This window comes from Apium graveolens, chromosome 10 (genome assembly GCF_009905375.1).
Source record: "Apium graveolens cultivar Ventura chromosome 10, ASM990537v1, whole genome shotgun sequence".
NCBI lineage: Eukaryota > Viridiplantae > Streptophyta > Magnoliopsida > Apiales > Apiaceae > Apium > Apium graveolens.
The window spans coordinates 49,588,572-49,604,463 of NC_133656.1; the positions used below are offsets into that span (position 1 = coordinate 49,588,572).

The window sequence follows — 15,892 nt, forward strand, 5'->3', positions numbered from 1 at the left end:
CCAAGAGATAATTTTTTAAATATAATCCACAATAAATTGTTAGCGTTTCAGAATTACTTCCTGAGTTACTCTCTGTTTTCACATTTTGGAAACTTGTTTTTTTAAATTTTAATCTAAGCATTATTACAACCTCATAACAATACACTTGAATACATGTACAACCAAAACCAACTACTTATGAACCAAACCAATCTAAAATCCCTGATAACCAACTCATCACTTTTAATGTACCTTTTTTTAGTTAATATAATCTACAATTCTTGTTCAGTTTTTTTATGGATCTTTATGTATTTTATATTTTATAGCAAGTGATTGGCATCTAATAAAAATAACCCAAAACAGGAATTTAAGTGATTCAGATGGTAAACACCATATTACAGACATAGTTGTCATCAAAATATTACAATTTGTCCACCAAAAGGTAATAGTCAAAAGATGAGAGCTTCGTCAACCTGCATGACCATAATCTGTGTTATCTTCCCTTTATTTTTCCTTCCTCTTCTGGAGAAAAAGGACAGTCTCAATATGCGTACATTAACATTATCATAGTTCCAAAGAAGAAGCTACTCACAGAGGGATGGCCTGATGATTTGGATCCAAGTTTCAAAGGCACAGCAACATCGACTTTTTTAGTCCGTGTTTTGGTGTTGGTGGATCTTGCTGTGTCAGGATTTCCCTTGTCACCATACTGAAATGTTTTTGGCTCCTAATAAAAAAATATTCGTTCATACAACTCTAGTTCATACCAAAAATGGGCAATTTATGATACAACACTAACCATAGATATAGACATATCTTCAGGAAATGAAGGTTTGTGTTGAGGAGTCAAGTCCCCCATGGGGTCTGGGCCCTAAAAAGAAATCACAAGTTCATGCCAACATTGTCTATGATAAAAAAACAATTCCTAATATATTGCTAACCTTTAAAATAAACATTGGTTCCGGAAAGGAAGATTCTTGTCCCGGTGTGAAGTTTGTTAATAATTCGGATGCATCTTCTATTTCTGTTGCCTCATACAATGTCGTATTATGCAAGCCTTTCTATTTTTGGACTTTGATTGTGAGAACATAATTTTTTCCCAATAATTGTAGCAAATCGGGAGGAAATGGCTTTTCTCCTGAAAGCTGTAATAGGAAATGAGACTGAAGTGGGAAATAAATGCAAAAACCTAGTATCACATTTTATAAAATCTTTACCTCCTTGTCAGGGTCATAAAGATCATCAACCATTTTCTGTATGATTCGGCTAATCTCGACATCTCCCATCATTATTAAAAGTGAACCAGTCTTATCAGAGCATGTACTCTGCAGCTGGAAACTGTATTGAAAAATAAAATATATTAATTGCACAAAGAGGTGCCTCAAGCTGTTAGCACTTAAAAAGTCACCTCTGTCGTGGATATGGAATCAAGAGGTTGTAATTGCTGGATTTCAGGTGTTTGGAAGGCACCACCAACTCAGCAGAACAACTGGAACAAAAAATTAGATACCATTGATTTCGATTAACCACATCATCCATTGTGACTTCGCATACAACCTCTCTCTGTAAAAAAGCACATAAATTTATAATGTAATATATAGATGAGAGTGTTAAAGTCTTATAGCTATAAAATGATAGCACCAACATCATTGTCGTCATGTTCTAATTTTATAATCTGGCCTAAATTCAGTACCATTTTTTCTACTTCCTCCACTACGCTCGATATCTCCAGCATGTCAATTAATCTACAAATCCAGGCAAACACATTTTTAAGTTATTTATACCCCGGAAAAAGGGTCTACAATCATGCTATTACTTTTTATTCAGAATGTCCACACTGTAGTGATCTGGCTGGACATATACTCTGGTTGCAGGATAATTTGTGAGCTGAGGCTTGCCTGCATAAAAAATTAAGACGATAAATTTGAGTTTGTGCAACACTTATATGTATACATGCATATAAAGATAAAAATATATTATCTATATCACATAATATATTACTAGTAACTATGAAGGCTTATCTGATTTTTGACCTTCAAATAAGGTAACCTTTGTACATGCAACTATGACTATAACATCACCACCAGGAGCCTTATCTAAAGATTTGTCAACATCAACAGCAAATTTGTCAAAGAGTGTTACATTCACAGTGCACCTAATAAACAGTTAACCAAAATGCGTAACATATCTTATTTACAAATACATAACCAGCTTCAATAACAATTTTAGTGAACAAACCTTCCATCAAGCAAGTCAAATTTAAGCCTGTACTTTTGCTGCTCATTCTTAACAGTGCGCACAATTTAGCGCCTATTTTTCAGCACGCCAACCATGTCTACATTGAACAAAATAATAAAATAATATAAGTTCGTCATGGAACCAGTGATCAGTTTTTCCTATCACATAATAACAAAACGTCATTACACAAAGCCTATTCGAGAAACAATTATAATGGGTAGTATACCTACTAAGAAGCGATTATCAGCCGCTAGCTTCTTCAGTACTTTCATGTGAAATAGATCAAATGCATACCTCTCAATTTGAAGTTCATCACCATTTGCAGCCTTTACTATCTTCGTATCTTTAGTGAAATATATATGCTTAGTGTTCCTCACTGGATGATATATTTCATCTCCCAAAAAGTCTTTCACCTTAAAGTTGCTCAAGATGTAAATCTGGCCTTCCTTTATATCCTCCTTAATATCTTCACAACATTTGGCATTAGCGTAAGCATGGATTCGATAGTTCTGTAACATATTTTTTTATTAGGCAATAGATTCATTATAGACTACACAAATTAAAGACCAAAAGCTGACAAACGTACACAATCATCGATCAGTAACATATTTAACCCTCAGAATTCATTAGTTTCTCTATTCATTCCTTTCCAAAGAGCCTGTACTCTAACACGACAAATCCAGTCATATGATGAAACCTGAAGGTTTATTAAAGAGTCATACTTGTTTAGCTCCATTCTTCTTGCTGTCACTGAACTGCAAAACTCATAATGTTAGTAGGTATAACTTAAAAACAGTAAATAAAAATGAAAAAGAAATGTGAGAGGTAGGTCGCAGTTACTCTGATCTGCAGGCGGCGGAGGATGCAATATGTTCTTTACTACACTCTATTAGAGGAGACTAACTTTAACAAAGAGATTACAATGATGTACCCAGCTGCTCTGCCTCACACGTGCAACCTACCTTCTATGTGTGTGTGGGTCCAACAAAAGAGAAAAAGTGTGTGATTTTTTAGATTTAATTATTTTTGTAACAATATCAGTCTCAAAGATCAATAGCACCAATTTTAATCTTTAAAATAAAATCTTATGCATCACATTTATCAGTTGAAAAATAAATATTCTTATATCTTATTTAATTTGAATAACATACCAATTGATTAACTGGACGCGGAAAAATAAAGAAGTAAGTTATTTCAGCGATGACTACCATATCAATGTGCTTAGTTAATCGTTTATGCAACTTCAAAGACTGGGAGAGAAATAGTATAAATTTAAGGCTGACAATAAGATAATAGACAAAACACAATAATTTTGGTGTTCGGGCAAAAACAGCATAATACAAATGTAATAATTGTATAAATTATCGGTATTTAGTCAATTCTGAAAAATTGTATTTCAGTATCAACTTTTGTGAAAAAGAATGGGCAAAGATGGTTGCAAATTGCAATGGATATGTACAATTGAGTCATTACAACCTAAATAATATATTTTACTGCCTAGATAATTGAAGCACATGGTGCATGACATGGGAAGTGATATTTCAAAACAATTCAGCACATGCTCTTCCTTCTTATCAACTCATAGAGTTTGATTGACAGGATGGTACAAACAGGGATAAAAATATTTGTAAACCGCAAAAGTTCAACGTAAATACTTAGAATCAATTACAAAGCAAGATAATTGCATACATGAAGTAATAAAAAGTATTGCTCGTAAATGATAAAGAAGACATTTTGATCCTTGCAAATAAAGTCTGCAAACCCTTCAAAGACCTTCAAATACCACTCGCCTCCCAAAACCTGAAAAATGCATCAAGGCATGACTTACTTATACCACATGAGCTCTAATAAAAAAGCATTTAACATGGCTAAGAAATGATGGTACCTATTTTGCAAGTTATCAACCCTGCAATAATTCGAATTGATATCAAGGCTGGTACAGAAGTGATTCGATAATGATTTCTCGCCTTTATAAGGATTACAAACAATTTTGCAACAGGACATTATCAAAATAACAGGGTGCTCGGTTGTTTCATAGAACATTTTCTCAAAAGACAGAGCAATCTTATCCCATAGACGGACTTTGATATCAATACTACAATATGATGCACAAATTAATGTATCGTCAATTATCTATTACAATATATATTACAGAAATAATTAGACCTAAAAATATATAACTCACATCAGGTCAGAGATTTCAAAATCTAGGTAATACTGGACTTCATTGTTCCTATTTGTAAGATATTTCATGGCTTTGATCTCACTCACAACTTCAACAACATCTAAGAAACATAATATTAAAATAGTTAAAACAAATTTAAATCAGAGAGGCATGATCCCCAACAATGAAATTTAAATTTTCAACTCACCAATGAGGAAACTCTCACAATCCTCAAAATCTTGAATCCTTTTGAGGTTGGTAAACGAATAAATTTGTTCGGGTATCAAGCCCCAAGAGTCAGGTAAGGGTGTGATAACAGTGGACGGGGTGAGCATCATGTGCCTATCAGCATCAAAACACTTATAGTTACCTATAAAATGCTGGACAATAAAGTTACAAATTTTGTAGTTTTTCCCAACCAAAAGCTTCTCGGGGATATCAGGTGGAACAGTAGAATTAATCCAAACGTGCATCCTTGTGCTCTACAAACGGCGAGCATTATAAGATGAACTAAACAGAAATATTGACAAACCGGAAATAAGCAATGAAACTTTGTACCACGGAAAAAACTTACACTTTCGTCCATTACTATCATATGTATTCCATTAGCTTCCTGTACAGATTCTGTCCAGTTTCTTGCAACACGTACCATGAGCATCCAGTTATATTTCTCATTGACCTGTAGATCTATGAGGTAGTCACACTCTGTCTCCATGCCTCCTAGTTCCATTCTTGCCCTTATGATAATAAAAAAATATAGTGCTAAATGAAAGAGAGAGGTAAGAAATAATGGAAGTGTGTAGTAGGTAGCTTTCATGAGTAACTGTGTGTGTAATGTATCCTTTTATTTATCTCACTTTTTATTAAAAAAAAAGTAATATATGGAACTCTACACCTTTTTCAAAATACATAACAAAAGCTTAATTTATATTCAAGTCTCAACATTAATAATGGCCAACTTTTAGAGGCACATAGAAAGCATTATTGGGCAGCATAAATGTGACTACACAAAGTAATTGCTAGAAGGCCTGTTTACCTTCATTTTTGTTTTTGTTTAATATTTTAGAAATTCTCTTTAGGACCCAAACCTGGATTCAGTGCTTCTGCAGTCCTTATTGTCACCATTGAAACACAATTTATGGTATTTACAATCACAGTAAGAAATTGCAGCAACCAAATACTATGAAAAACAAAAATTTTGGCTTAAATATTCTTTCATTCCATCACACAGACATATTTATATATACATCTAATTTTGTTAACAATCCCAAAAAAATTACTTCAAAAGGCTGCATAAAATATAATAATAACTGATTTACATTTAAACTACACACGAGGTAAATTGTAGAATACCTCCTTGTACACAACATTATGCGTTATATTATTCGGATGACCGCTTTCATCATCAACAAAAATCTTTAAACCACCAGGCGATGTAACTCTACTAACAGCCACGTAAAATTGTCCATGCGAAAAAACTGACTTAGGCAAATAAAGACCAACAGTGTTAAGAGATTGGCCCTGAGACTTGTTGATAGTCATGGCATAGCAAAGTTGTAAAGGCATTTGTTTGCGCACTAACTTAAATGGAAGCTTACTGTCACCCAGACATAATTCCATACACGGAATGAAATGTTTAGTACCTATAAAAGCACCGCATATTACCTCACACTCAACAAAGAATTTGAGACATTGCGTAACAATCATCCGCGTTCCATTGCACAAACCCAATATTTGGTTCAAATTCCTTATTAACATTACCACTGCACCAACCTTCAGCTTAATTTCATGAAGAGGCAACCCAGGTAAGATAACTGAATTTAGATACTCCACAGGGAAAGCGGCATTAAGATGTTGTTGAGTGCCACCAAAATCCTCTGCAACATCAAGACTGAAATAAGAAAATGTTTCACCAGGTAGCCTGTCCACTATCATAGAGTTGAGCTGACCCACTGTCTGGTTTGTGGGGGTCAAAATAGCACGCTCCCGTAAGTAGGAAGCACTAGATCCGTTTTCTTCAAAATTAGGATAAGTACTTGATATCATATTCTGAACTGAATTTTCAGTCTGAACATTACAAAACATTTCAGGAATTAAAATTTCATCATCAGCTAGTGTGATTAAATCGTCTCCATCATGCAGCGTTGTACCCTCACCTATATGATGCACCCACCTCGAAAAGTCCTGTAGTTGTTGCAATTCAGTATCGAAAGTAGCATCTTTCAGCCTCATGTTCTGTTTGAGGTCAAAATATGTTATAGTATCCCACAAGCGTGACCTAGTAATGCAAGCGGAAACAACCTCAGCACGATTACCAAGTGGTATAACATGCAAGAACAATAGTTACTCCACCAAAAGGAATATCTGCCTTCGTCAAATGAACGGACTTCATGATATCCCTCAATGAGCGGTCCAAACATTTGAAGGCATACCTATGCTGCATCGGCGCCTTATCCCAGATAATTAGTTTAGTCTTCTTAATAAGCTGAGCAATGTCAGAGTCGTGAGATATATTGCATAATGAAAACTCGTCAAGAACAATTGGAATCTTGAAACGTGAGTGTGTAGTCCGGCGACCAGGCATTAAAGTGGCTGCAATTCCAGACATGGGAACAGGAAGCACAATTCTTCCTTCCAACCTCAATCTGTATATAAGTGTTCGCCACAAATACGTCTTCCCACTTCCTCCACTCCCAAAAACAAAAAAAAAGACCACCAGCTTCACTGTTGACAGCCTCAATGACCGCCTCATAAACTCTCAATTGGTCACTATTACAGCTACTAAGCAACCGCCTGTGGTGCTCATCCATTTCAAGTGTGTCATAGTTTGTTTCCTCGATAATTAAATTATTGAAACCATGATTCAAGTAGATATCAGGGGGTTGTGGCAACTGATCAAAGTTCTTCAATGATTTTCCAACCGAGCGAAGCAAGTCATTCAGCTCTGAAAAATAAAATTAATAAATTAGAACAATAAGTATCTTTAATATTCCTTTACTGCCGAGATTTTTTTATGTAAGCTTATACAATTTTTAAGTAAGCCTATACAATTTCTCTGGGAGTCTGTCAGGTTTAATTAGGTTACCCTCTCTATTTGGCAATTTGCTGCTGAGATCTTTTTATGTCTGATGACTAATAGTTCTCACTACAGTTCATCGTCATTCCCTCAGGGTTTATGTATTTGAATTGGTGGTATTTTATTATTATTCTGCAGACTGCTATAAATATTAGGCATGGTGCCTTAAATATGTATAAATATAATAAGGCACATGTTAATGACTAAAATACAAAATATTAGAACAGTAGCAAGGATGCATCCTATCTAAAATAAGCTCCAGGCCTATAACAAAATTATGGAACAGGAGAAAAAACATACCAGCTAGAACATGAAATTGAAGCTGCTTCTCATTGAGAATAATTTTGCATTGTGAGTAATATATATTAGGCTATGGACAACGAAATACGATATATTTATAAAAACTATAATCAATTATGTTTTCACATGAAAGAGATTCTAAATTATTTGTTTAATTACAAGTTCATTACTCAAAGATGTGCATGGGAAATAGTGAAACGCAAATTCCAACTCATTTACATTTCAAGCCCTCTATAGTAGAGGGGTCACATTTACAGTACAAATACTAAACACTGGTCTTAGGCTACAAATACTAATCATCGATCTCAAGCCGACTAAATAAAAAATCTGCTCTGTTTATTATTAAGTCCACTAGCATGACGACCTTAAATTTCAAAACTAGAAACCAACACTCAAGAAGCTGAGATTGCTCATAGGCCCATGTAGGCCAGCCCACGTACTAGAATCTTCCTAAGACTACTACGAAACTGGATAACCATAGTCACCAAGTCAGCACTCTCAGAAGTAATTTATCTTTATAGAACCATCATGCAAGACTTCTCTTAGTTGTGCTAAGTATTGGTAGAAACTAAAAACCTTAACATTTTAGTTTTTACCAATATTCTTGCATTCAACCAAACTTTTTAGTAGATCAATTATTGGGCAATAATCTATAAAATGGTAAATTTGTAGTGCCAATTATAAAGAAAGGACTACTTACAAAACTTGAGACACTATTGTAGTGACTTAATCACTTCTTTTGTTGCTTTGCATTTAGCAGTCTCTTCCCCAGTAATTGCTACCACCTCCTATAACTTTTTAGTAGTTTTTTCAAGCTCAGCCTCTTGAAGTTGTGTTTTTCAGATTAACAAGAGAGTGAAATATTAGAGACACCTCTTGAAACATGAGATCTTCCATGACAATACTAATACTTCTAATACCAATACAATTAGACATATGACCATTAGAACTAACCAATATTGTAAACATCATACACATTCCTGCATGCTACATAAAACATGATGTTGAAATATAATATACGAAAAAGCTAAGAAAATAAAGAACTTACGGTAATATTAAAGAGGGCCAATCGAAAACCTCCTGAGTAGTATTATCATTATCGGAGGTTTCTTCACCTAATTATATACATACATATATATATATCATTGTAAATGTATGTGATTAATAAGTAACACAATAAATGGGTTAAAGGGATGACGTTGAAAATGGGTTTTTGTGTTTGCTGAAAAGGGTCAAAGTTTTGGTGTTGGTTTTATGAAACAGGGGGGTAGAAGAGTTGTTGAGAAGATAAGGAGAAGTTGAAGCAGTGGCACAAAACTCCAATACCCAAAATTGAGAGAGGGAGAGATAGAGGGAGAGAGGCGGAGAGAGAGATTGAGATACAATTTAAATAAATAAAAGAAAAGAGGTTATACCTTAAAACAATATATAAATCCTTGAAATCCTTGAACCCATTGCTCAATTGTGTTGCTTGAATGCAACCCCGAACCCGTATGAGAGCTTGAACCCACATCTATCTCTAATCCTAATTGAAATACTCTCCTTCAACCCTTTAAACCCTTAAATTTGTTGCTCTAATCCGTTGCTCTAATGTGACTCGAATCCAACACTCAACTCATTGCTCGTTGCTTTCCGCTTTCAGAGATGAACAAATTGTAAAGAGGGAAGGAGAGTAGAATTAATTTCCCCAAATTGGTTTCCCCCTATACTATTGTGTAAAATTTTCACTTCCCACTTAGTCAAAATAGTAGCCGCCCAACCCAAATTTTAGCCATTCGACCCGATAATTTCAGCAGCCCAGCCCATGTTATATTAATCTTTTTAATTTTATGAAATGAATTTTATAAGAATTTTAAATTACACTCATTTTAATTATTACAATTAATTTGTTATTTTATTTAATTTGTATAAGTTTAAAACTATTCATTATGTTATTTTATATAAAAGGTATTTTAGCTACTTCAATAAAAATTAATTGATATACTAATTAAGTAAAATTTATTAACTTTAAATTCACATATATTAGTTTAGTATATTGAAAATTTAATTAAATCATTTATTTGACAAGATTTTACAAAATGTTTATAAAATAAATATTTGATATAATCTTACTTTCCAAAGACAAATGCATGAATTATTTATCCAAATCAAATATTTATAAAAATAAATTTTGTTTTTAGTTTAAATTTATTTTTTCTTTAATTCTTAGTCTATAACAACACATTATATCATGTTACCTCTACTTAACACCTCAGTGGCCTATGACAATACAGTTTTATAGCTTTAGTAACCTTCATAGTGGTAGGTGTTGTGATAGGGTGAAAATTTCACATCTAGAGTATTAGAACGGAAAGATCCATTAGATAATGAACTAGTGGTTCAAAACCATCTCTGGCGATATAATGGCGCTTCCAACATTAAGATACCGGAAGACCTTGACGTGAGTAGACCTTATAAGATTCGCCGTTTAACCTGTACAAACACAACAAATTTACTCGCAGTTCCGAAAATATGAAAGTGGAAACTCCATAAGAGAGGGTATGGAGAACCCGAAGGGACACATGACTAAAGTAAAGTGTAACCTTATAAAATATACCGAATTCCTGCCAAGATGATGGATCCTGCCGTAGGTGCCTCTACATGAGCTTCGGTTGACCAAATAAGAACTGGTACCATAGGCACTTTAACGGCGAAAGAGGTGAAAGATGCAATCCATAGAAATATTTTGCTCCATTCACTAAATTCTGTGGTTAATGATATTTGTAAATCGGTGGTTCCTGTTTGGAGAAGAATCAACAGAATAGCTAATAGCATAAATGTAACACCCCCAAATCCGGGGTCGGGGATCCGGGTTGTCACGAGTTCCATTTCCCTTAACAACACCCAATCTTAATAAATAATCAACTACTCTGTACTGTGACCCCACAATAAACACACACACCACAAGTTATAGTCTCAGAGATGAATATCCAAAAATAATCACAAGTCGTTTTATTCCACAATTATATGCCAATACACCTTAAACAGGTTTCTGAATAAATTTACATTTCTTTGCCATTATTACAATTCATAAATATACATAATCTGATACATCAAAAGTTGAAAGCCTAGCCTATTGGTAGTTCCTACCTCAGCTATGGCGGCATCAGTGCTTCTAGAAAACTGCGGAACGTCTCCTAACCTCTTGCGAATCGGGAGCTTGGTCCGGTTCATCTTGTCTATCTGATATTGTGTGATGAAAGAAGAAAGCAAGGGTGAGCAGCAAGCCCACCAAAATAATATGTATAATGATTAACAATATATGAGCCTTCTCATAGTACTCATGAAAGTCTTGGTCAAAAGAAATGAACCAAGTTGATATCTTAATGCGATGAAGTCACAAAATATTCAGTATATATATATATATACATATATACTTTTCAAAATATTGGAAGTCCTCTTCCATGCACAATATACACAAAGTCCCAGTGTATAACTGTATAAAAAAATATCGTTGCAAGGTGATCTCATATATCTAACCTTGTCTCAACGTTTTTCTGAAAATCTTTGTCATTCATAAGACAATTATTAATTAGATATAAGTTTAAAAGATAAAGTTACAAGATACCCCAATATACTTATATCTTTCCAAAATACTACTTGAACTACCACCGTTCAAGTTATAATTAGCTTCAAAAGTTCATCACATAGATGAGACTATAAGGCAAGATTTGAATAGATTAAATCTTTAAAATATTATCAAAATAAAATGAAGTTACGAGATACTTCATTTGATGTAAACATCATTTTGAAAACTTGACCCTGCCAACACTCAACAATCGCCCAACCGTAGCCTTTCTATCGAAGTGCTCTGGGTAGTGTTGCAGAAATTATCCAAATGGATGATGAACTCATTACGGGAGTTTGCCGCGCCAGGAAGACCACTTACGATGATCAGTCGTAGTAGTACAACCCCACCATTTTCTACATGTAGAGGAGAACCTGTCGGATTTACTTGTCAACCGAACACTGAACTCCTAAGGAATGGACCGCCTTAGCGGAACTTTCAGGCCATTTGGGCCAATATAATAAGGCTGGGCCGGCGCTACTCGGCCACTTACGCCACTCCTAGTTCAGATGAAATCCATGACTCTGAAACGTAAAGCTTGTCCCCACTTTCCCCAAGTAGAAACTTGTTGATACGGCTCCACCAAGAAGTCGTATCTATTTGGAAAGGAGAACTCACCGATATTTCCCAGGCGATGCCTGTTAATGGATTAACTTGTTCCAAGAATTTTACTTCCCGAGTGTTGGGTAAGTAATCAATTCATTTATCAAAACAGCAACCTTGTTGCGAATATAAAACACACCACAGAGCCGGATTCCTCAGGTTTTGAGCGAGTATTTAAATCCCCTTCGAAAGGAGGATCTTAAAAAAAATGAGTTTTGGGATCCGCTCTAACTTTTAAAAAAATCATTTTGAAGACTCGCAAAACATTTTTAAGAATGTTTGGAGTGAAGCTGATTTAATGAAGTAAATCAGTCCCCAGAATATTTAGAAAATGTCTGAATATTATTATTTAAATAATATTCCCATAAAGAATAATCTTTATAAAATAATTGAAGTAGAAGTATTAAAACTTATACTTGAAATGAATAGCAAATAATCAAAGATATACTTATACGAAAGTAATATCTTTATTTGAATAATCAAAAGTAAGTTTGATTATCGACACCTTATTCTTTAATACAATAAAGAATATTATTAAGTAATAAGCGGAGTCATAATACCTCGGATGAATACTATAAATAATATTCATAAAATAAAGGAGTCATACATCCTCAAATGAATATCCAAGTAATATTCAATAATAATATAAACTGAGTCATAAGCCCTCGAATGAATATTCAAATAATATTCAAATAATAAAATAAACTGAGTCATAAGCCCTCGAATGAATACTCAAATTAATATTCAATTAAGTAAAATAAAGGTATCGAATAAACCTTATTCGATCCATAGTTTTAAAAACTATATCCATATATATATAAATATATATATATATATAATATACTCGGAAACATCGACTCCCGGTTTAGAGATATGTTCACCTTTTATCCCCTATACTAAGGGTATACGCAACTACTTGCTTATTTCTAGCATAGGTATTATGCAACTATAAGCATTGAAATCAACAGATAGATAACCAGATTACGAAACAGACATGCATATATACCATATCAGCATGCTCCAATATATCGCAAAATTTGCTAATAACAATCATGCACTATCACAAGATAATGTATATACATATATTTACATCACAACAACAGTATATCGGGTAAAAACTTGCCTGAGCGACTGGGGGTTACGAATGGCTCGGGACGAGTCTGGTAACCTATAAACAACAAGTAAGTTGGAATTAAACCAAAGTCACTTGTAAATCTATACTCTAACCAACTCAGACTCTAACGCTCGTTTTGCGCTTACTGATTCTCTTAAGTCACTCGAGTACCCTCGGCTCCACCATTTTTAATAATTTAACCTTTACGAGTTTTAAGGCGATTCCTTAGCGAGTGTCTTACCAACTGCCTAACACACTTACCATAAATGTTTCATGCATTAATTAACCCTTTTTGGTCTCTAACCTATGTTTCAAAGTAAGGCGAGGGGAAAAGTTTCGTTCGCGAAACGCCGTTACTTGAAACGGTCGTTTCTCCTAAACCGTGCATCGGAATCGAACGAAGTACATATCAAAACGAAGCTCGTAACATGAGCTATCTAAACATGGCAGTGGTCATAATATAGCAGGGGGTCTCGGGTCCTAATGTTATGCACAAAAACAGTCCAAAGAAAATCGGACGTTACGACGGCTATGTTTACGCGATTACCAATGTTTAAACTACTCCAATTAACCACCAACCAACTCATAACCATCAATACAACAAAACTTCACCTAAACCATACCACATCAGTCCATAATCTCCAAGGTTTTCAACTCAAACAACCACAATCACGACCTATGAACTATAATCAAGCTTCAATTACCAAAAACACTTCCAAATCAAACCAAACTACTAATAATCACAATCCATGCTTCTCATTTCACAACACCAACCATTAAACTTACTAACAAATAAAGTAAAGGCTAGGGTTTGAAGTTTATACCTTCCTTGGGAGGTGTTAAGTTGCTAGGAAGCCTTAGGGAGCCTCCTACAAGCTTGATCTTTCCAAAGAAATCAAGAACACAAAGTTAGGCTTTGAAGTTTCTAAAAGTCCGATTTAAAGAACTATAAAAATGAGGGTCTTACCATGATTATTTGGACGAGACTTGTGAACAAGAGTTGTAGGCCATCTCAATACCTTTCCAATGAGCTATAGAACACAATATTTGAGTGAGAAATGAAGGAGATACAGCAGTTTTAGTGTTCTGGTTCTGTTTTGGCCGAGAGCATGAAGAACAATGCCTTGGTTTCTTTTTGATTTTGATGAAAAATGATTTGCTTGGCTTGGTTGGTTTGATTTTTGTGTTTGTTTTAGTAAATTACCTAGTTGCCCTTGATTTTGTGTGGTTAAAAAGCCACCACATCTCCTTCCTTCCCATGTCATGCTTGTGTCATCCTCATGATGTCATCCTCCCCTCCTTGTCCTCTTTTCATTGGTTGGGTGACATCATCCTCTCTAATCCCTTTGATTAACTTCCTAATTGTTTGCCTAATGACCGCTGATCTGTTATACGGTTCGCTTAACTTTCGTTTTCGTTTATCGTTTGAAGGATCATACCCGGGATCTTATTACTTAGGTTCCCTTAACCTTTCTCAATATATTATATTCCTTTTATGATCCTCTCCTATAATCCTTTAATTTAAATCCTTTTTATCCTGTTACCTTTTTCTCAAATCTTTCCGTATCTAGTGTATTTCCGGGAAAAATCAAAGTGTTCGGATTTGGATTCTGACGATCTTTACATACACTTATATCCCATATAAAGTACTAATAAAATCTCAGAATATCCATATCAGAACCCCTACATAGTGTGGCATGAAAAGTTTTCTCATTCAGCAAAAACACTATTCATAAGGGTTTCAAAAATTTCCCAAAAATTGGGGTTATTACAGTCTCCCCTCCTTAAAAGGATTCCGTCCCGGAATCAGATAGAAAATGAATAGGGATACTCTCTTAGCATTGCACTTTCTAACTCTCAAGTAAATTTTCCCACATTGTGGTTCTACCATCAAACTCTTACTAGTTTGATAACCCTTCTCCTAAGCACTCGTTCCTTTTTACTCTATACCCTTCCTGGTTGCTCCATATAGGTTACGTCTGGTTGCATGTCTATGCGCTCATATGCCCCTATTTGTCTGGCATCCGAATTACACTTCCTTAACATTGATACGTTGAACACGTTATGAACTTGCTACAGGTTCGGGGGTAGGGCTAGCTCATATGCTAACTTCCCAAACGTCTTAATATATCCAAGGGTCCAACAAATTGTAGACTTAGCTTTCCTTTCTTTCCGAACCTCATCAATCCTTTTTCAAGGGTTTCCAAGGGGATACCTATAACATTACTAGGCCCCCTATTTCATACTCTTTGTCCTTTTTGAGTCAAATCAGCATACCTCTTATGTCCATCTTGGGTTACTACCAGCCGTCCTCTAATTAGATCTATTATATCCCTGGTCCTTTGGACTACTGCGGGTCCGAGCATCTTGCGCTCTACAACTTCATCCTAACATAAGGGAGATCGATATTATCTTCCCTCAAGGATCTCATAAGGTGACACCTCGATAATGACCTATGATCTATTGTCGTGATATAACTAAATCCGCGTTAAGTGATCATTCCAAATTTTTTCAAGTCTATTGCACAGACTCTCATTATAGCGTTTAGCATTAGAGCTTTTGCTTCTCAATACCCATTCTTTTCGAGTTCGTAATCGCTACTACCTTCCGTTCCTAATATTATACTGGTTATACTTTTGCTCGTTAGCGTTCTATAACCTTTTAATAACCACGTCAACCTTAGTATTACGAATGTGTTCCCATTCTGAATACCACCATATCTTTACTACTCCTTTTTCAGCTGTTTCTATTTTCGAAAGCTTAATCCTTCATATAGAAGTAAAAGAATTTATTGAGAGATGACTATGATCA

General features: G+C 34.8%; 1 protein-coding gene and 1 long non-coding RNA gene across 2 annotated transcripts; both read right to left on the reverse strand.

Annotated features, from left to right (window-relative positions):
• Positions 1-317: 317 nt before the first annotated feature.
• Positions 318-946, reverse strand: LOC141689577 (uncharacterized). Its single transcript, XR_012562441.1, has 3 exons — positions 779-946; positions 572-706; positions 318-452 (listed from the first exon to the last, which is right to left on the reverse strand). It is a non-coding gene; the product is annotated as an uncharacterized LOC141689577 (long non-coding RNA).
• A 4,761-nt stretch (positions 947-5,707) lies between these two features.
• Positions 5,708-7,133, reverse strand: LOC141690569 (uncharacterized). Its single transcript, XM_074495357.1, has 2 exons — positions 6,814-7,133; positions 5,708-6,659 (listed from the first exon to the last, which is right to left on the reverse strand). The coding sequence occupies exons 1-2, from the start codon at positions 7,131-7,133 to the stop codon at positions 5,708-5,710; spliced, it is 1,272 nt and encodes a 423-aa protein (XP_074351458.1).
• Between the last annotated feature and the right edge of the window lie 8,759 nt (positions 7,134-15,892).

Coding starts and splice junctions, on each gene's coding strand:
- LOC141690569 (XM_074495357.1), bottom strand. CDS start 7,133: ATGAGGCGGTCATTGAGGCTGTCAACAGTGAAGCTGGTGGTCTTTTTT. Junction 6,660..6,813: donor AAGGCGCCGATGCAGCATAG/GTATGCCTTCAA, acceptor TTGCATTACTAG/GTCACGCTTGTGGGATACTA.